This window comes from Aotus nancymaae, unplaced genomic scaffold (genome assembly GCF_030222135.1).
Source record: "Aotus nancymaae isolate 86718 unplaced genomic scaffold, 86718_ANA_hifiasm-v0.15.2.pri h1tg000003l, whole genome shotgun sequence".
In the NCBI taxonomy this organism is placed as follows: domain Eukaryota; kingdom Metazoa; phylum Chordata; class Mammalia; order Primates; family Aotidae; genus Aotus; species Aotus nancymaae.
This window is the reverse complement of record NW_026988414.1, coordinates 29,998,382-30,021,337: the sequence shown is the minus strand read 5'-3', so window position 1 is coordinate 30,021,337 and position 22,956 is coordinate 29,998,382. Positions and strand designations below refer to the sequence as shown.

General features: G+C 35.8%; 1 protein-coding gene across 1 annotated transcript in view; it reads right to left on the bottom strand.

Moving 5' to 3' along the window:
• Window positions 1-22,956, bottom strand: part of GRIN3A (glutamate ionotropic receptor NMDA type subunit 3A) — a 164,588-nt gene that overhangs the window by 77,211 nt on the left and 64,421 nt on the right. The window contains exon 3 of the mRNA XM_012467133.3: window positions 20,007-21,054. Coding sequence (XP_012322556.2) covers window positions 20,007-21,054 — 1,048 coding nt within the window. The remainder of the gene's footprint in view (window positions 1-20,006; window positions 21,055-22,956) is intronic.

The window sequence follows — 22,956 nt, the reverse complement described above, 5'->3', positions numbered from 1 at the left end:
TTTTGCTGGGAAACTTTCTCTTCTACCATTTTGCTAATGTCACTGATGCATACCAGGGTTTAACTTAGATGTCTTTTATTGATTACGTTCTAGAAAATGTACTACCCTGATTCTAGAACAAAACATAGTCTCAAACAAGCATAGTGTATTTTGTCTGTTAGTGCATTTTCTCTGAGAGTGCTAACATGGCTGAACCACTTGGAGTGAGTTGGATTCGAAGAGTGGGGCACTGTTTGCAGCAATGGAAGAGGAGTTGAAGCTTAAATGTGTGGTTAGCTGATGTGCAAACCATGAACAGAGTAATACCAATCTTTTAGATTTCCATGACAACTTTTTGACTACTTACCTGTTTATTTTCAGATGAAGTACTTCTAAAACACCTTTTATACATTTCCTCCCAACAACCATGAGATGTCAGGAGGGAAGAATTGTTTTGTTCTTCATTTATAGAAAAGGAACCCAAACTCTAGAGATTAAGTAGGTGCAGTTGACTGATTATGTTAGTGGCTCCAGCTCTTCTCTCCTTTCTGTTTCACACCCTTTGTCATTTCACTATTAGAGGTTCCTCCCCTCTAACTTTGGTCCTAGCCACGTAACTTGCAGTAGTCACTGGAGTGTTAGCAAACACGATCTAAGCACAGTCTTAGAAAACTGCTTGCATCTTTGCTTGTGTCATAACCCTCTGCTATCACCATGAGAAGGACATGTGTGAATGAGTGTGTTAGAGGATAAGACATGTGGAACAGAGTCACATTACCCCAGCAAATTATTGAAGCCACTGTATATCATCTAACAGCCAGCTGATCCCCAAATTGGTAAGTTTGGACTAGGTCAGCCAAACCTGGCAAAACTTGTGAGCTATATATATGCTTTTTGTTGTATGCCAATACTTTATGATTGTCTGTTTTGCAGTATCATTGTAGAAATAGGTGACTGATACAGTGGTAACAACTATTCGTGAAGATCCAGAAACTAAGCCAAGATCTTCTGTCACTAATCCCAGCACTCACGTCATTGGTCCAGTCTTGTCTGTTAGCATTTACACATGCTGTTACCTCTGTCTGGAAGTCCCCCTGGCTCCTTTTTTTTTTTCTTTCAAATTTTGGTTTCTGGATAAATTGCTATTATTTCTTTAAAAGTCAGTAAGTACCATCTTTTTTCTCAGTCTGATTTTCCCAAGAAAGAGTTAGCCATCCTTGTGGGTACGACATTTCCCTTTTATCTACTTTTATTATTTCACAAATAAAAATGTAGTGTAAGTATTTGTTTACTTGTATGTATTTCTCAAGGAAATATGTTTCTCTGAGGTCTTTTAGAATCTATCATAGTGCCTTATTAATATCTTTGGAATTATATTAATTGAGATAAAAATAACATGGAGGAAGAAATGATTTCTTAATGAAATGTTTCATGCATATTTCTGATTTGGTCTTAACTGCCACCTTAGTTAGGGTCCTTGGGTCAGGTGATAGGTTCAAGAACAAAGACCCCATTAATATATAATCTGTATCAGTTGATAATACCTATGAATAATACAGAATGTCTCTAATCCTATGAAGAAAAATAACACAAAGCAAACCAGATAATTACAGATAATAAGAAATTAAAGAAAGAGAGGGAAAAATGATATGATGTGATAGAAAGTCAGGTGGGAAGGCTACTTTTGATAGAATGGTAAGGGATACTGACATACTTATTGGATACTCTGGTGAACACACCTTTTCTTTTCCTAGTTTTATTGCAGTATTTTAATCTTAACTTGATTACATAGTTTCTGAGGATGAGGATTGTTTGCATTATTCTTTGTATCCTCCACAGACCCTATGCACAGAAAGTAGCTTGCTGGTTGATTTTTAATCTGAAGGTGTATGCAATGAGTCCTCTGTGTGTGTGTGTGTGTGTGTGTATGTGTGTGTGTGTGTGTGTGTGTGTGTGTGGTCTTCTTTTCAGATTTTAAAATTTATGCTACTTGCTTGGAGGGTTATTATAAGTCTGTAAATTTTATAAATAAATTTTGTATTCCTTGATAATATTTCTGAGCTTCTTCTGAGGTTTCCCATTTAAAAATGGCAATAGGCTTTATTTTAAAGATGTACATCAAAGCATAAATCCTGAATGCTATAAATGTTGACTGTAATTCTTCCTAGAGAACTCAAGTATGCATTTAGTTTTGGCCTATTATTAGAAGTATCAGAAAAAATCACTAGAGTGGGTTCTGAACACTTAAATTTGATATAATCTGTCTTTTTCGTTTATTTAGTCTCCTACGACTCTGGAATTATAGGCAAAATGGAGAATTTGGATTTAATAAATAATTACAGAGCATTTATACAGGTCAGCTACTGTGCTCAAAGATTTTACATACACTATTTCATAATTGCCTGGGGATAGTGCTGTGAGGAGACATTATTTTCATTTCTATTTTTTAAGTGAGGAGATTGAGGTCCAGAGTATACGTAACTTTCCCAGGGTCACAAAACCAAGTTATGCAACAGAGACAAAATTCAAACCTAAGATTTCTGATTTCAAACAGGATTTAGAAATCTTTGATTCTTTTTTCCAGCAAATGTTTATCAAATGCCAGGCTCTGTACTAGATTCTGGAAATAGGAAGGTCATCAAAATGGCATGGGTGGTTCTCATGTGTTGCTTTCCATGACACCCTATGAAAGTCGGAAGAGACAGGGAAGAAGAAAAAAGGAATGAAGAAAAAAAGAGTGTGTTTGAGGTACTCTCCTGGGACTCTCCTTTTAAAAGAGCAACTTTTGCATTAAATTCCCAGGAGAGCCAGTAGTAGGTCCCAACATCCTCCTTCCACCAAAGGTGCTGTCCTCTAGTGATAGAGTTGACTGCCAGTGGGTTGAGAAGGGATTCCAGGCAGTAAAGCCTGTATAATGCCCTACAGCTATAGGTTTCATGCTTTCTCCAGCACCTTGGACTGGGACAGCCTAGTTAGCTTTCACATTTTCCTTCTGGGAAAACTAGTCGAGTAAACGCGTCTTTTATGAGGCTTGATTTTCTATCAGCATTTGGTTTTAATGTATTCAAACTTTCCTCTAATATGCATAATTGCTGAAAGGAAAGGACTGTGGAGCAGCCATGAATTATGGCTTTTACGAGAATGAACATTGTAGTTAATGTTGCAAGACAGCTTCCATTATAATCCTCTGTTTTCAGATCCTTGTAATTTTTTGTAGGGGGGCTGGGAAAGAGGAAGAACTTTTGTTTGAGCTAAAATTTTCCATGATTTGACTCAGCCCAAGGAGATTTAAAAAAATAAAATATTTTCACAAATGTTTTCATTTAATTTTGAGTTATTATATTTGGAAAATGCTATCAATTTTTACTCCAACTATTATTAATGCATAAAACGTTCCAAGTGTGAATGGCTATTAAAACTCAACTCATCACATGCCACTTGTGTCAGGAATTTCATCTGAGCAAGATTTAAAAGAATTATAATTACCAAGGGCTACCTTCTTTCTTTTTAAAACTGTATTAAAGCATTTAGTGCAAAAATGCCTAAAATTTTTCATTATTTTCATAATATCATTGTAATGCTCACTTGGCACAGAGCTTTTCAGAGAGAAAATAAATATTTAGGTTACTTTTACTATTTTTGAATTTATGATGAACTCTAAAGTGACAAAATACATTTCAAAATAATTTCTATAGTTATTAAACTATGTTAATTAAGCTTTTAATTTTTTAGCTTAGATCTGTTTTAAGTATGTCCATTGTAAATTGCACATTAATAAAATTTCAAAAATCTTTTAATTTTTTATTTACTCTGTCCTGTGACAGATAAAATACTTTTAGAAATGATGTTGCTTTCTTAGTAAAACCAACTTTTAGGGAGTAGAATGATTAATAATTACCCTAAAACTAAAAACCAATTTTTCCTATTTCTAAGGACTGCTATTTAGAACTTTAGGCAGGTATTTAAGTGTTTTGTTCTATTGATTTGTGTCTCTACTTTGTTTTTGCCTTCAACCCGTTCTTGATACAGTCTAATATTCTGAAACATAATCTTTCTTGCCTCTATTTTTCATTTTATATGTGTAATTGATTATTTATATTTTACCTATGCTAAAACTCTGTTGTATGTGCACCTCATTACTAGGCTGGAAAAATATTGTCAAATGTGATACAAATGAAAATTGTATTATCAGTGAAAATAATAAAATTATTTGAAATTATATTGAAATGTTATTAAGAGATGACTTCTGTGCTTAGGAGATCTTTCTGGTCTTCTCCACTTGGTGGCAATCTTTGTATTCTCTGAAATGAATTACATCTTCAGTAGGTAAATGTTTCACATTGAATAACCTCTTGATTTCTTTTAAAATTTTGTACCTATTTTTTTCATTCAGTACAGTGTTTTATTATCTTAACTGTTTTGTCATCTTAATTATTTACCTTTTGAAAATTATCTTACAGTCTTTGAATCTTGTCATTTTTTTTCTTGTGACTGAAGATGAGGCATTTTATAGAAAATGTCTTCGTGTTTTATCATTACAAATTCTGCTTTGGTATATACACATGCACATATATATACCTATGCACACACATATCAAATATACATGTATACTATGCTATATTTTGCTATATTATATAATATATATATGCTTTGTATTTTCCATTATATACTATACGTAATATATACACAAATGATATACAAATACCCTATGTTATGTATTGTATATAACATATGCATATCATATATATGTGTAATATAAAAAATTTACATAGATATTTCTTATTGATGTCCAGTCCATGTTATTGTATACAAATTATTTTGATTTTTTCTCACTTTTTCCTCTAGCATATTCCACACAGCTCTTCCTGTCATTCAGAGGGAGATTGTATCCCTGTGTACTTCCTTCAAGGTCTCTTTTTTTCTCATTTACTTTATATGCCTATTAAGAAGGAGAGTCCCTCTCCTCTTTTCCTTCATAATTTTGATTCATCATTGAGAATTCATGTTTTCTTCCCCAAGGAGGCCTTATCTGATTGTATTCCTCCCATCCACCCCAGTTGGCCACGTTCCTATTAATATATTTGGGATAATGTTCCATTCCTCATCGTAATACTCATCTCATGAGTATGGTCATTTAAGGTCTAATTTTCTTGCTAAAATGGAGGATTTTGGAAATGGCAGGTAGGGGTCTGATTTGTCTGCTATTGTATTCCAAGCCTTCATTTTAGTGGCAAACATACAAAATATAAATGGTGACATATATTTGTGGAATTGATGAATGAATGAATTTCCTGCCTACCATTCTCATTTAAAAAATAATTTGTATACTTAAAGTCATTAGTCAATATGACAAGGCATTCAATATAGTTTTTCCTATAATTGCTATAGAGGACAGGTTAATTACAGTACTCAATGGCTGAAAGCATTTCAACAACGTTTGCCCATGGGGAGCTATAATTTCACCTTAAGATATCATAAACCACTCAAAGATCTCATGTAGTTACCAGAACCTTGGGCTGAAATCATAACTCTGAAAACCTTTGCTGCCTATTAGTCATTTGGTACATGACATAAAGCAAAATATATTCTGCAATTTTGGACTTCAGTTTGGCTCTCAGTAGATTGACTACTTGATTTCATATTTGACCTGAAAAATATTCAGGTCCTTGAAAGTTAAACCATCTAAAAACATATGGTAATTTACACATACTAGATATGCATTGAGAAGTAATTAAGTGAGCATATTATGAATTTCTTATTCTGATAATTATTCTTCTCAAATTATACTCTTGAAATGCTGAGCAAAGCTTTGAGAGCTGTGAGCATTCCTACCACTCTATGCTCAATATGTTTTTGAATATAGTTTAATATGAGGCAGCACATTGTGCCAAAAATTATGACTCTGAAATTAGGAACTTGGGTTTAAGAAGCAGCTTGATCCTTGGAAAAATCACTTAACTCCTCTGAGCCTCAGTCTTCTCCAAAAGTAAATGCATTTTCTGCTTCACAAAGATGTAGGGAATCAATTGAGGTGATGAAGTGAAAGTGTTTTGGAGTCAATGAAGGGCTTTACAAATGATGGGGTCATAATTTTTGTCATATTAGTGAAGCAAAATAGTCATTTTCTAAAAGGATGTAAAAATGGAAAGAAAATAATGGGATTAGGATAAAACTTGTATTTTCAATATGTAGCACTTTTTCCATTTACAGCATTCAATTGCAGATGAGAGCCCTGTGTAAAAGTGTGCAGATGATAAAATTATGTGAATACAGGGGCAGCACCTTTCATTCTTTAGAGAAGAGTGATTCATGAACTGATTTACAAAATGTGAAGAGCGAGTGAGAAATGGTTTAATAATGGTTCAACAAAGAAGCTGATAAAGCTGCTTACTATCTCCACAGGGGAAAGAACAAGGGTAAAAAGACCTGCAAAAGGAATATTTTCTGAAATTCTTTAGAGGATAGACTGATTTGTGCTGGTTTGGCACAGAGGTAGCATAGATCAGTTTAGCAGTGGGGTGGGAGAATTCTGGGTGAACAATGAAAAAGATAATTGTGTAGGTCTGTTATGCAAGATGTCAACCAGCTGGGCTAAAATTTTATCTGGCAAGTTAGGACTCTGAGTCAAAGTATCTCCCAGATGCTGGGCAAAGACCAGAGCTAAGCAGGATCACAGTATGGAAGTCAATGGAACATTGAGCTTGTTAAGAGGGAATAGAACCAATTATTAGATGTAAAGTACAGTTAGTCTTAGAATGTTACAGACTCAAGGGTAAAAGATAAGAGTAGGGCCAGCAGCAGTAGTGATCTGATGTTGGGTCATGTGGAAACTGACCTATAGCTTTGCTTCTCTGATTGTATTGTGCAGAATACACCTAGGGATCTTGTTAAAATGCAGACTCTGGTTCAGTAGGTCTAGGGTAGAGCCTGAGATTGGATCTGAGATTCTACATTTCTAACAAGCTCCTGGAGATGCCAGAACTACTTGTCCTTGGACCAAACTTCTGAAAAGATCCAGATATAGCATCTTAAATTTTCCCTGAGAAAGAATAGGATTGGTTCCTGGGCCTCATTGGGGAAAGACAAAGAAAAGGTCAGTACTTGAAACTCAGGGGGAAGCAGCCTCACCTATGAGGAGAGCAACAGGGAGTTCAATCTTGGCAAGAAGCTGTGGCAGCTGCTTTTTTTCCTCGTTTCTTCTTCTATAGGTCTGATAATTTGTGTCTTCTTCCTGAAATTTATCAAACCACCCAGTGGTATATATTCCCTTTGTTCTCTATGTAAGCAAAATTGTCTTGTCTACATTAGTAACCTATATAGGAAATTAACAGAAGTATCATCTCTTTCGGATAACATTTCCCTTATGTTGAAATGTAAGCAGTATATGTGGGGGAAATATTTCTTAATTCAAAGAAATGACTGTTGGGGGAATTTCCAGAATATGTGGCAGGAAGAAAGATTTGATATCTTTATATTCTAGTGGTGAGCAAGTTTTATACATGAGTGCCAATTCAGTAAAACAAATTGGCACTTTTTATTATAGATTCATATTTTGTATAATCTACTTTTTAATAATTCACAACCAGCTCAATTTTTTTCCTTAATAGTAACATCATATTCCAATGAAGAAATGCACCCTGCTTTACTTAACCCAGCTACTCTTGATGATTACAGAGTATTTCTAGCCTTTCAATAGTGTAAACAGTATTTCATTGAACAGGGAAGAACTTAATGCTTTGAGTGAAATTTACGTGAGTTGAGCATTAGCAGTGCTGAAGGTAGAGTGGAGTAACAATGAAGAGATTGAACAGTGGGAATATTAATTGCACCATAGTTCATACTGAGACATTACAGCTTCATTTGGAGACGTCTAACTGCAGGGGAAAAAAAGAAGGATGAGAAGCTACCATTTCACAGGGGGTGGTGTCAGGAGAGTGGGGCAGCATCTGAGACTGACAGCATGCCACAGTGGTGGTGGATGGAAGACACTATGCAGATAAGCAACTCCTTCTTAGTTTGTGAAGTATTCAGAGGATGTATTCTTGCTGTAGTACTTCCTTGGAAGAGGGAGTAGTGATGGTAATGGCAGTGGGAGTGTGGGAGTTATTCCTCCCTGCATCTGTGTCTCTTTCGCTTCTTCATCCCAGACTGAATCCCGTACTATTTGTGCAGAGAGTCAAATGTCACAGCCTCAGCAGCAGTCTCTGCCCTTCAGTCATCTTTGTGGTATGAGCAGCTTTTGCAGCCTAAGTCCAGAGGTGAGGAAAGGACTTGGAATAAATCAGGTCAGGGAGAACATTTTTACTGCGTGTGTTAATGCAATACTGAGTAGGAATAATTCATCGTCAGACATTGTTGGGTAGGAATCCTGCCTTTCCCTTTTATTAGCTATATGGCTTTGGACAAGTCATCTACCTCCTTTTAGCCCAATTTTCTTATTTGTATGGATGCAGTAAAGTTTAAGTGAGGAAAATCCAATTTAAAGCAGATAGCATAGTCCCTAGAATATAGCAGGCATGTAATACATGTTAATATTACTATTTGTTGACATTGACATTTTTATTTTCTGTTCCTGAAATTCTATCTATGGTCTTACCATGAAGTGAAATAAGTCATTTATGACCTTTAGGATGATGATTAATCATCATTTAAGACACAAACCATAGGAGATAAACATATACCCATATTCACTTACATTCTTATTTGCCAATTGATTTACCTCCATTAATTATATGTCTTCAGATCATACACAGAAAAAAACCTAGTTGAAATATAACTAAAGGAAACATTGACAGGTTTTGTTTGGTTAGCGTTGTTAAAAGTTTCTGTTATTTGGCATTTTTTTTAGGCAGGAGCTTCCTGACAAAATGTCACATTAAACTCACTTTTGGAGTTTGAAAAATATTAATGGATTCTGACAAAATACCATTCTAAATGTAAGCTATGAATAACATCATATATTTTGTATACTCATTCTATCTATCTATCTATCTATCTATCTATCTATCTATCTATCTATACAATTGGCTGGGGTAGGCTTGTATTCAGTTGTAATTGAGAAAATCAAGTCCTAACTGGTGAAATTTTCCATATTGAGCTCACAACAGATCTGAACTCAGTTAAGATTCTTGACTTGCAACTGGATATACCAGTGGTTGAATCACACTAGCTTCTGATCTGATTAGGGATCAAACTATCAAGTTGAGGCTACATCATAAAAATCCAACATTCAACTTAATTTATTTACACTGTGCTTGTGAAGCTAAAATACATATATTTTAGACATAAAAGGAGTCCCCTTGGAGGACTGCCTGCAACTTCTTTGCACAGAGATAAATATTTATTGAGTGTGAAAATAAGATTATTTACAGAGCAAACCATCATTAACTTAGTTCTCTCTATTCCAAATGTGAGTCCATTTAACCTGTATGAACTTTTAAAATAATATAAATGTGTCTATGTGAACACAGAGTCAATAGACATATATACTGATAATTGTTTATAATTATATGAGATATAATATGTATATACATATACACATACATATTTATAGATATCCAAGAAATATTCATTGGCATAGAAAGTATGTATCTATGTATTCATTTATACGTAGAAAGTATCTATGTATTAGTATAGCAAATATCTTAATGCTCGCTAAGAAGGTTAATCATGTAAACAAGGCTATATAAGCCAATTTCCTCTTAATTTAAGAGAAAGGTTGGCAAAAATTTGACATATTCTCTGTTTGTATTAAAATGAAGGAAATCATCTTAGATGTTCATTAAAGCAAACTCAGCAGGGTATCTGATTTAAAACACGTTGCTGTATTTAGTATGAATTACTGTATCTATTCGAAAGCAATAAAACCACAGTTATTTAAAAAATTCTGTAAAGATGCCATCTCAAAATTATTTTAGAAGTAGGTGAGAAAATAAGTAAGTCATGTGTATATTTGTTCAGTTTTTGACTTATCAATCTAAATTAGCAAAGCCTTGATGATTTTCCCATAGTTCCTTGAATTGAAGAGCATTCAAGAAGGGAAACAATACACCATTTCCCCCCCAATTTCCACTAAGTGTCATGTACTATGTGTCTGATCCATATAAGACCCACTGAATGATTCTAATCCACCTCCATAATATGCCACCAGGGATCCAGAACCACGTAGGCTGGAGCAGCATCATCTGTCTCATGTTCCCTCAGGGTGCCTTCCTACTCAAGATCACATACATCCCTGAGACTTGGCTCCATTATGCGCATCATGGTCTTAGGTGTTCTTTGCTTTAATGGAAGCAAATTATATACAGTGATTATATGCAAATTACACACAGTAATTATATACAATGCCCGGCTCAAACACTCTGGGTCACCTTTGGACATAATTTCAACTGCAAATGAGAGGTCCTCCCACCCTCCACCTCTATCTTACTGATCTCATGTTGGCCAACTCAGCTTCAATAGGTGTCACAATCAAGTCCATTTACTTACTTGACCATTATCTAAATGAGGAACTGCCATTTACTTAGGCCCTAGGAACATCGCTGCATAAGAAAGATTTAGTCTCATATGGAGTTTATAGTCTAGTGGTGGATGGAATCAGAGCTTCAGCTGGATATTTCACATCCATTATCTTCTTTCATCTTCTCACATGAGAAGACAGAAGCCATGAGAGACTAAGTAACTTGCAGAATTTCGCAAAACTAATATGTAATGGGATTCAGGCATCAGACATAGCTGTCTGATGCCAGATTGTCCTTTATATCATACTACGTTGCCGCCAACAGGGACTTTTCTCCTATTTGTTCCACAGCATCTAGTATGAGAATGATTTTGAAAGGTCCTATCAAAAGCGTTGGTTTCAAAGTAATCACTGCAGAGCACTATACTCATATTCCAATGATACTGGCATTTTTCACTCATTAATCAAACAACATTCACTGACTATTTACTGTTCACCCAGCACTCTGCTAGGTCCTAAGGATACAGTGTTAAGCAAGATGAAGTGGGACAGTTAACAAACAGATAACATGACAATTACAGATTGTGTTAAGTCCTAGGAAGGAAATAAACTGGGTAGAAATGAAAATTTGCTTCTGAAAGCCTCTGTGGACAGTATAAGTGTCTTTAAAATGTAAACATTTTTGCTGTAGGAGTGCTACTCATTGAGGAACTCATCTCACTTGAGGCCTCAGACAGCAGCAGTACATGTGGAGCAAATATTGCTGCCGTGATATTGTCACCACTATTGTCTCATCTCTGAATTATTCTCATTCTTACTTGGGTTATTAAGTATTTTTCCATTACGTCAATAATACATGAATGTGGTAAAAAATATGGGGTAGAAATGATACAGTAAGTATTTTCTTAATTATACTACCCAGATATCATTGCTGTGATATTTTATCCATGTTGTATTATATACATTGCATGATATTTCCTTCCTGTCATGTCCCTTTATAGCGTGTACATATGTATATTACAAAATTGAGACTGCAGTGTGTGGTTTTGTATCCTGACTTTTCACTTAACATTATATTTTGATTCTTGACACCTTAAAGGCTCTTCAATATCATTTCTTCTGGCTGCATTTTATAGCATATGGAATATTATAATTTAGTAATTGTGCTACGTATTGGACACTTATATGGTTTCCAAGTTTTTTCTATTTTACATAAGGCTGCAGTGAATCTTTGCAATAAGTTGTTGTCCACATATTATCTTATTTCCTTTGAACAGATTCCTAGAAGTGAAAGTCCAGGGTGAAAGGGCATAAACCCTTTTAAGGCTCTTGATCCAAATGGCCAAAATGATTTATGAACATTTCATAAACTCAGCCTCCCAGTAGCAGTGTATGCTGGTTCTCATCCTAATGTGCTTCCACTAATGTTTAGAATACTAATAAAAAATGTATAATGTGATGGGTAAAAAATCTCATTTCTGTTTTAATTTAGCATTTCTTTAATTACAAGTATGATTTAACATTTCTTTATCTATTGTTCCATTTATTTCTTTCCTGAATTACTGTTAATATTCTTTCTTTCTTTCTTTGATTTTAACATTACTTATATATACCTTGCTATCTTCTTGAAAAGATTTAAGGAGGCTTAAAGGTCGCATAAAATACAAAATAGCAAAAATTAAAATGGAGTGAACTAAGAAAAAGAATACAAAGTCAGGAATGATGCTTAAAATGCATACCACAATGACAATAAATCTGTTTTTAGTAGGCAAGAAATTTGTCTTCAAACTCCTTTCTATAAATTAGCTCAGTAATGGAATCTTGTTACTTACCATGTTCACCTTGACAATGGGTGGGGGGACTAATTGTTCAAGATAAATATAATTATTATTGGTATTAAAATGTGATAAGATTTTAACTATTGTTATTATTATTTTGTGGCCCCTAGGTGTCAGATACTATGCAAGGTGCTTTGCTTCAATTACTTTATTTAATCTCTATACCTATTTAATGGAGGTGGAAGTACTATATTAACTTCATTTACAATAGTGCTCAGCATGTGGGAAATGGTCAATGAGTATTAGCTTTTCTTTTATTGTTACCAATATTAAGCATTTTAATATCCAGTAAAGCAAATACCTTGAGCCTTTTTGAAAAGATTAACATTAATACATATAATATACTAATATATATTTTTAAGAGATTAATCAAAGAAACAAGCAAAACAGTCCTTTGGGATTTTGATTGGAATTGCTTTAAAGCTATAAACTAATCAAGGACATTTTGATATCTTTAAGTATTCAGTCTCCCAGCTTGGTAATATGGTAGTTATTTAATCCAAACTATCTTTTATGTGTTGGAACATTAACAATTTTTTTATTTTAACCCAATTTTTATAGAGGACATTTCCATAATCTATAATGAACTTTTGTTGCTAGGGTGAATGGGATGTTTCTCCCATTATGTTTTCTATTTGAAAGTACATGGAGCCTATATGAAGTACAGCTCTCCCTAGAGTATGATATTCTCTGGATTTTTCTTTTTCTGAGAAATGTTCTCTCTATCATGTCTGGTGATCAAAACCCTCTATCTTGTTACTTGTCTGACTCTCATTCCCATTTTCCTGGCTTTCCAATGTCATAGTTGATGAGACAGTTGCACTCCCCTCTCTCTAGCCTCGAGGCTTCTGCACATGCAGCCCCATTACCCTAAAATGCTCTTCTCTAACATCCTCATCAACTTCCCTTTAGCTCATTTATCTCCTTCAGATCTCAGCCAGACCTTCTTTCCCCATTCAGATCAGATCTCCTGCAAGCCTCCTAGTTTATGCTGTATTTCACTTCTCAGTAATTTAGCATGCCTTAAATCAATCATTGACTAATTTATGTGCTCCCTTGATTAATGTCTTTCTTTGCTACTAAATTCCGTGTTGCGAGGACAGTGTCTATTTTGCTTACTCTTATTCCCAGGCACCTCGCATGGTGCTTGGACTAGAAGCTGCTGTTATTGGATGACTTAAAGAGTGAATGAGCAGTTTGGTGTAGTTCAGTTTCTTTCCCTTCACCTCAAATTCCATTTTCACTATCTTGTTTGCCTTGGAGTTATGGCATCCTTCCCTTCTTCACAGCCAGCTTTTATTATATGAATTCATACGTTTTATTGGGCAGCCACATGCTGTTATATGAAGATCAATAAAGGTGGTTTTTCTTATTTTGGGAAATGCTTCTCATACTAGGGCTATGCCAGTGTCCTTTGCTTTAATATTTTTGGTTAAAGTTTGCTCTTGCCCTCACAGCATGTCTATCTCATTTTTAATATTTACTTGAATATTCAGGACTGTGTTTCTAAAACAGTACTGTCATTTGCCTGAACAACAATGACACTAGCTTCCTATTCCCTCTATGGAGCTGACTTTTTCTTTTTCTTTTATTTTTTATTAGATACTTCTCAGGGCTAAAGGGGAAGCTGGAAAAGAAGTACCAGAAAGTCCACTAAAATCAGCAAATAGCTAATTTTGATTGCTTTCAACTGGGCCAATTCAACTCCGTGAGGGGAAGTGGAGCTTTATTTTTCAGTGAACTTTATGTTCTGCAAAGTTATTTTCTCATCCCATCTTAGATGCCAGCAGAACAGATGCCAATGGCTGAAAGATCCTATGAATGCCCAGATCCACTCCTTAGACCGCAGACCCAAAGAGAGACCTCACTGGATAAAAATACGGCTGCCGTTTCTATCCACTTGTCAATCATCCCCAAATGCTAAAATGACATGATTTGGATGATGAGGTGATGGATGCTTGCTTCCATCTGTCTACTTGATTTTCTGCACTGCCTATAATGGATAGTGCTCTTTTACATTGAGGAAATATCTAAATCAGTTCTATTAAATATATAACACATAAATTCCTGCTTTCATGGTATCATGCTTCAAGAGCCCACCCACTCTGAAGCATGAAGCTTGCTTCCCAGATGAGTTGGTAGGAGGCTGTAAGAAGCAACATATATTACTTTTAGTGTAAAATAAATTATTCTAGCAAGAACAGTTAAGTGAGGATAGAATCATCCTCTTGAACCTCATTTGCACAGCAGGCCAGTTCCTCTCCCTTGGGGTTATCTGCAAGAGCAGCCAGCAACAAGATTATTTCTTTCTTCTGACCCCCTATCAGGAAAAAAAAATTTCAGCCTCCCGTGGCTGTTGCAACATGCAGGGAATCATAAATTTGTCTTTCTTGCACAGGCTTTTGCTTTTAATTTTATTTCTGATTCAAATCAGTGGGTTAAAGCCAATGAATCTTAGCCCTGAAATGGTGATAAAATATTCACCATCTTAATTCTTAACAGTTTTATTAATTGTGTTAAATGTATAGCCAGCATGCTAAACAATTATGATTAAGAAGAAAAATATAGCTATTACATTCATTGTAAGTTATCTCATATCAGGGTTACAGATACATAGCTAGGACTCAACTTGCAGACAGACCATGTCTAAATATAGAGAATAACAAATCTTACCTTTTAAGTCAATAGGTTTTGCATCCAAACATATTTTTTCCATAGAAATGTTTTATAAGTGGTGTTTGGATTCCAAGACTAATACCAAAATCAGCCCAAATTTTGAGCTAGAAATATAAACTATTTACACAAAGTAAGAAAACACTGTTACTATAATTTAAAATATTGTATGCAACAGAAATGTAGTTTTAAGAAAAGGGTAGATGGAACTTTAGGGAGTTTCATTTTTAGATTTGGTTTCATTTTTAGATAGCCTCTAAGAGGTAAAAACATCAATTCCTTGGAGCGAATTCCTTAGTAAAATTCTTCTATTATTTTCAAAGTTTTAGGGCACACAATTATAACAGAAAGACTTCGAGAGATTATCTCAAGATAACCAAAGAAGAGTTAAAGGAGGAAAGGAGGCAGGTATTCAAGAGCATTAATGGAGAGGTACAGGAAAATTTTCCTGAGATGAATTAACTGAGGTGGGTTGTATGTGGTGAAAACGGGATGAAAATGGCAACGTGGTATAAGGCGACCATCCTAATATCCAGCAGATGAGGGAGATAAAAGATTATGAAGAGAAATAAAGCAGATAGTAAGAGAAATAAAGCAGATAGTAAGTAGTAAATAAAGCAGATAATCTTTAGAGTGTGACCATTACTCCATATAAAAAGTTACCTCTCATTGAGATTGGGGGCATTTTTGGCTTACAGCAAAAAAAAAAGAAAAAAAAAAGCCCCAAAAGAACCACAGAGATCTATGACTTCTCCGTAAGCACTAAATTTGCCCTGATTAGAACTAAAATGCTATCAAAGTGAATTTGCAAAGTGAAAATGGAATTTTGAAAAATACTTCAAAAACTAAATCACATAACCTATTACTTTCAGTGGCAAAAACTGCAATTACTTTTGCACCAACTAATAGTTTCATCAGACATTAAAACACATGCATGCTAATTCTTGTGGTTTGTTCTGGGCATGAATCTGCCTCTATCATTTCTGATAATCACTGACAAGAAGGTAGGCATGGCAGGTAGGATGATTCCCATATTCACCTCGAAAAAATAAAATTCAAACTATAGAGTGGCATTTGTGGACCTGCATGACTTTACAGGTCACCTTTTTTCTTTATCTTTCACTTCATCGCTCCACAAATCCTATACTCCAACACCCTAGGACTCTTTATTCATGGTGCATTCCTTCAAACAGAGATTTTTCTCCCCATCACCTTCTCCCCTGGGGATCGCATACTCCCCTAGGGCTTTAATAGACAGTATTGCCTCCCGCCGCTAGGATTCTTATTAGCTTCAATTTCTCTCTTGAATTCTGGCCCCCCATGTTTCCAAATGCCTGTTGGATTTCACTGTAATATTCAAAACAGATTTTAAAATGCCATGTATGCTATGGAGCTGGAGGCCATCATCCTTAGCAAACTAACACAGGAAGGGAAAACCAAATACCTGACGTTGTTTCTTATAAGTGGGGGCCACGTGATGAGAACTCATGGACACGTAGAAGGAAACAACACACACTGGGGCTTGTAGGAGGGTAGAGGGTGGGAGGAGGGAGAGGATCAGGAAAAAAATAACTAATGGATACGAGGCTTAATACCTGGGTGAGGAAATAGTCTATACAACAAAGTCCCATGACGGAAGTTTATCTATGTAACAAACCTGCGCATGTACCCCTAAACTTAACTTAAAAGTTAAAAAAGTGCCATGTGTGAAGCTGAACTGAGTGCCATATTTTCTAGCCCGTGAACTGTGGTTTTCCTGCTTCTGTACCAGCATCTTCTCAGACACTCAGGACTGCAGCTCTGAACGTGTGACTCTGTTGCCTCTCCCAACCAATTAATTGCCAATTCCTGCTGATTGGATCACAATATTTCTTGCATCCTTTCTTCAGTGACCAAAGCTGTAATTTCAGCTCCGTTCCCTTTCTTTCTCTTGTAATCTTGTCTGCCTGCTGCTGAAGCAGCCATCCGAAATGGATACCACTATACTGGGCTATTCCATTGTTCAAAAATGGCCGTGGATCTATATTGAAGTTTACTCTTCTTAGCCTGACATCAAAGATCCTCTGTTACCTCAATTAAACTTACTTTTTCCACACTTGGAGCTCATCTCCTTCCTCTCCTGTAACCCACGTTGTGGCTAAATTGGATTTCTCGTATCTTGCCTATAATTTATACTTCATATTACCTATATGCTTTATACTATATACCTATATACTTTCTATTATAAGAAGCAGAATGAATTAATTGGATGTCATATGTTATATTATAAAATAGGTAATATATACTTTACAGGTAATGTAAAGTATTACCTCCAAGTAATACGTTCTGCTCCTTCACTTAGGATGTCCGTTTCCCCTCCCTGGACACACATTCCGAATTCTTACTATTCTTTAAGAATAGGCACCAATATTACCTTATGAATTAAACTTTTTTCTATTATAATGAAGGTGATCATTATTTCCTTGAACTTGGACAGTATTTCATCTGTTGCTAAACCTTGGCATATTTGTTACCTTTTAAGTTGTTTCTCCTTTTGTTTATATCTTTTCTCCCCTAAGTGATTGAAGTCAAACAATTTGACTCATTTACCTCTGACTTGTTCTAATCATTTAGTGTAAGAAACAGGTACAGGCCCTCCTTAAAAAATTTAGCTTGAATAGGAGAGAAGAACACTCATGTGAGTAACTCCAGTATCATGAGAGTACATTCTGAGTGACTGAGGGGTGTGGAAATTATTTTTATCTTATATCTCTTGTTTGAGAGTGAGGACATTATGTAGTCCACATAATACGACATAGTTGGTTGAAAACTAAAAAATTCTATCACAACAATTATTCCTCCTAAGTCTCGGTGTCAAGCATTGCTTAGCTAAGTAATCTGGGTGTCCTTTTACGGAAAAAAGTGAACCTACAAAAGAGATATTTTAACATAGAAACAACACTAGTAGACACATATCCATTTTTAGGAAACTTAGTGGAAATTCATTTATTATCTCAAATTGAAAATAGTTTAGATTTAGGCTTGTCCCATCTCATTAAGAACTCGCTAGTTGTAATGCAAAGTTGACTTTGTCCAGTTCTGGCATTGTCTTGTGGACAGGGTTAGACTTATAAAAAAAGTTCACCTCTTCATTCTGGTGGAGTAGAGATAAAATGATTCTTTCTTTTTGCTTAAAAAATAATTTTAATGCTATGTATAGCTTGTCTTTATAATTTTATTTTTTAATTCTTTAGCATAATCGCTGTTACAGCTTTTTCATGCATAGCATCCATGACTTAATGTTGTCAATCACTGGTTCTGATAAATGAAACTTTAGTTAATATTGTGTTCATCTTTTTACATAAGTTAATAGCCTGAAATCTCTGCAACAAGCATATATTAGATTTTTTTAAAACTAGATCAGACTAAATACTTTTAATTTTGAGCTAATAATTTAGGAGTCACATTGTTGAGATTCTCACAACTAGTCTAAGTTTCTAGTGAAACTGAAAATCTTCAGAAGATTTGCAGGACTCCTAGGGCAAAGAATGAACAAAGACTGCTGATGCTAGGGCAGAATGTGAATGTGGAGGCATCACTAACATCTCTCTTTAGGGTGATGTGTTTATTTATGCTAATGATTTTATTTGTGTTCAGTGAATTCCAGCTCCTAACATAAAGCCCTGAGTATTCATTACAAAATTTCTTGCCTAGTCAGTGAGGCATTGTTGGCTGAATCCTCTCATGAGGTTCAAGTCACTTATTTGGAGGTTTGCAATACATGGGTCGAATTTCTTAGTCTTTTGTTTCCAAAACAGAGCTTACATCCAATTGGAACCAACTATGAAAAAATTTTAAAGCTGCCACCAGCCCTCTGGAGCATTCTATCATTTAGTAAAGATAGCTACAAATGTCCTACTTGTTGATGCTCTATGAAATTCATTTTAAATGTTGCATAGTAATTTATAGTAAATAGTTCAGTACATTGAGACTTGGTGTGACAAGGGGTATTTGGAAAAGGATGTGAATGTTATATAATCCGAAAGGCTCCGCTTAGCTCAAGTTGCTTTAAATATGGTATGTCCTGAGTGTGCCTGCTGAACTGAATCTTTCTCCAATCCTTACTAAATGTATCCTGCATATTAGAATGCACTGCAGCTTCAGATCTGCATTCTGTTTCCCATCAGGACTACAGTACTCCCTCAAGCTCTGTTCTAATTGCCTTGGTCCTTGACAGTCCCCTCCTCTCTGGTCCCATTGGGTTGGACTAAGTTTTCTATACCCCAGGTCGCTTAGAAGGGCCCTGGTTCAATCCAGAGAGAACATGGACATGGCTGTCCTTACCTGAGTATCACCACTGCCTTGGCTGTTTACCTGCGCTCTACACTTCCTCTTCCCTCTACCCTTAGCAGATGTCTAGGATATCATGGGTACCCTAGATAGATAAAATCTTCTTGAATGTCCTTGGACTGCTGTCACTCTCCCTTCTATGCCAGGTGATCAGCTGAACAGCTCTCCTTACTTTATAGGCCTTAGCTAATCCTGCCATCTCAGTCCAACACTCCTTGTTCCATAGTCTGAGAATTCCCTAGTGGTTGACTTTGGGTAGTTATAATGAAATTTTAGTTCTTTCCATTGTATCATGCTTTAATGATCAAAATGATTCTTTACTATTTAAAATGTGGCTCTTCCAATTTATTTTTATTAATTCCCAAGATAAGTCATTAATCATTTTTTAAGGTCTGCTTTGGGTGAAAATACCTTATAAGACCTTTCCCTGTTAGGTGTGCTATGAGATGGTCAAATAATACAAGGAAAAGAGGCATTAATAGATATTTCTACCAGAAAGACCTACTCTAGAAAAGCCACCCCCTGAAATTTCTCAGTCTTTCTGTTTCATTTAGTGAAACAATGAAATATTTAGTTCACCAGGCAACAGACTTCCGGACTAGTCTCTATACTTGGCCGAGAGAATATTCTTGTGTCAGATGGAGGAACATGGGCATACTACAGCAGAAGACACAACATGTGGAGTTTTAATGGGCAATCAAGAAAGCTAAAGGAAAAGGAAGTATTACCTTGGGGTCATGTATTCCAGAAAGCTCTTCATAGATCTTCTCACCCACCATGACGGCAGCCAAGTTTGCTGTGTATGTGGAAAGGCAAAACATACAGAAAATGGCCCAAAGATTCATTAGAAACCTTCCAGTCCAACATTTTGGGGGTTTGATGGCCACCGTTCTACCAAATAAGAGGGCGTAACAGACATTCAAGGCTGAAGAAAAGGAGAAGACTTTACTTCTATTTCGCCCCTTGGGAGTTAAACCAAAGGGACTCTTCCATTCATATAGAGTGAGGAAGATGGCAGTGATGTGCAGAGCCACAAAAATCCCCAGCCACATTGTCCAGTGGAGTGGCCACATGAAGGCTCCAATGGGAGCTGCTGTATCTCGGGTCCTCACTAAGATGCCCAAGCTGGTGGAGAAGAAAGGGCTGGTGAAATCTATCACCTGGCTCCGTGCAGTATTGATGCTGAAGGAAGTGACTGCCATGTGGGCAGTCCCACTCAGGAGATCACCCACCAGCCCAGTCCAGTGCCCATTTTTCCAGGCTCCATACTTTCCATCCCCTACAATATAGAGGTCGAAGTCAAAGTTCATGTCTTCTGCTATCTTTTCCAGCAGATCAATGCAATATCCGTAGCAGCACTTCTTGAATTTAATGGGCACTGTATCATTACTGCTATGGAGGCTGCTAAAAAGCCTGTCCAGTGTGGAAGAGTCATTAGTCATGGGGTCTAAACAGAGTTGGCCAGCAGGGCACAAGCCTTCATCATCTACCTCCCTTGTGAAGACAAAAGGATGCTCAATCAGGGTAACCACTCTCAAGTGTAGCTTACTTGGGTGTTGGAAGTAGGTTTTGTGTCTCTGGGCCTGCTCTGGCCATATTCCATAGTCCATGACAATCTTCCCCCCTTGCCAGCTGCCCAGGCGGGTCCACATTGGCTTTCCCATGGGGTCATGTTGAAGATTCCAGATGAAAAAGTTGTTTTCTAAGCTGACGATGGTGGAACCTTTTACTTTGATGGAACCACTGAGGCCTCTGAAAGTGGTATTAGCCAGAAACCTGGAAAAGAGGAGCAAAGGCAAAAAGTAAGAAACAGAAGTGAGACCAAAGACCAGAAGCAGTGTTCATCTTTGCTTCCCTGTCTTAATAAAAATAAATTCGAATTTTTATTTAAAAAGACTTTGCCTACAATTTCTTCAGAAATTAATAAGCTAGACTCATTTTCTATTATAGGAGTAAAGTCCTATTATGTTAAGCAAATGAGATTTCACTCTCAGGTTCTAATATTCCAGCCAGGTGCTTGACTCTTAGTCTTACTCTAAATGTGTTTTTAATTCCTAGTTAAGCGATGTGTTAACCGTTTTCTGTTATAAACTGTTAATGACATATTCTTGCAACTTTTCAAGCTATGGAGATTTTCAGCATCTTTAACATATCCTACTTCTATTGTTGACTATGTTCAATTGTAACTACATTATCTATCTATCTATCATCTATCTATCTATCTATCTATCTATCTGTCTATCTATCTAGATATTTGGTACAGGGAATGAGATTAAAAAGTATGCATATACTTTAATAATTGTTTAAACACTGCATTCATAACATTAGAAAATAGCCAAATCTTGTTACCAATGTTTCTTCTTATAGAAAGAAATCAATTAACATATCTGTCCCCATGAGGCTAGTTCAAGCTGCATATTGGAGCTCATCCACGGAACAAAGAAAAAGATGATAAATCAACTTGCAGTTTTCAAGATAGCCTCAGGCTAGCCTCTCTCTTAATCATTAGAAACAATTGGCCCTGGCTCTAGAGAGGGCTTCTGCCAGAAGCCACAAAAAGGAAAATTACCAAATAAATAAAATACTGATTCCTAACCCTGTGAACTAGGGCACTTACAGTATACATTCTGATATGGATTAGACAGAAAAAACTAGACTAATAAGGCTTGGTCATAGCCTCTGTCTTTCTTGAGTTTGGGAAGGTAAAAGAATAAGAGGTAACATATAAGCTTGTGGCATCTTAATAATGGCCTTGTGTTGGAATAAAAGCCGAGGCTTTGGCATCAGATCCACCTGCGTTTGAATATTGGCCTAGTCACCTGCTAATGTTGACCTTGAACAATTTACTTAACTCTATGCTTTAGTTTTGCCACCAGCAAAATAGAGAAAATGATACTCCATTACAAGAGTTGGAAATAATTTATGTAAAGCACAAGCTACCTCTAACATGGAACAAATATTCCAGATATGGCAACTATGACGTAAGGTCATTCAAGTATTTTTCAGTCAAGGCTGTCTCCAGGTCACTTTTTCCAAGAATTTTAATAAAATTTTAAAAGTTGGAAACACCAAGTATTGTATTATGATAAATCCATGGCAGTTACTCAAGACATATTTCAAATTAAAAGTAATTAAATTGAAATGTAGAATGGAACATAGTAGGTATTTTGAACAATCAGATGCTGTAAGTGTAGGCTCTCAGCAAAACATATTCACTCATTTCCTGTCACAAATATTACTCCATAAATTACAAATGCAAATAGAAGTACTAAGACATTATGTTGCCACAGAAGGGACATAGAAAAATCAGAAAGTGTGAAGTACATACTAATTTTCATTAGAGATATAAATGTAAATCACATTTGAAGATGCTACTATCAATAAATGCAGTGAAACTGTTCATTTTGTAAGATTGCGTGTAATGGTAATTATTCATGTTAGTACTCCCCAGTGGCACTCCACCACTTAAATTCTATTTTGCAACAAGTAATGAAGTCTTAGCTATCTAAGACTTTGAAATAGTTTTCTGCTTCTTTAGAGAAGGAGCCAAATCATTAAAATATACAGATTAATCAATTGATAATTACCTAGGTACTATAAGTGAAAGCTGATACACTTCTTTATAAGAAATCTACTTTTAGATTTGTTAAAACACACACCTACACACACTTGCTGATA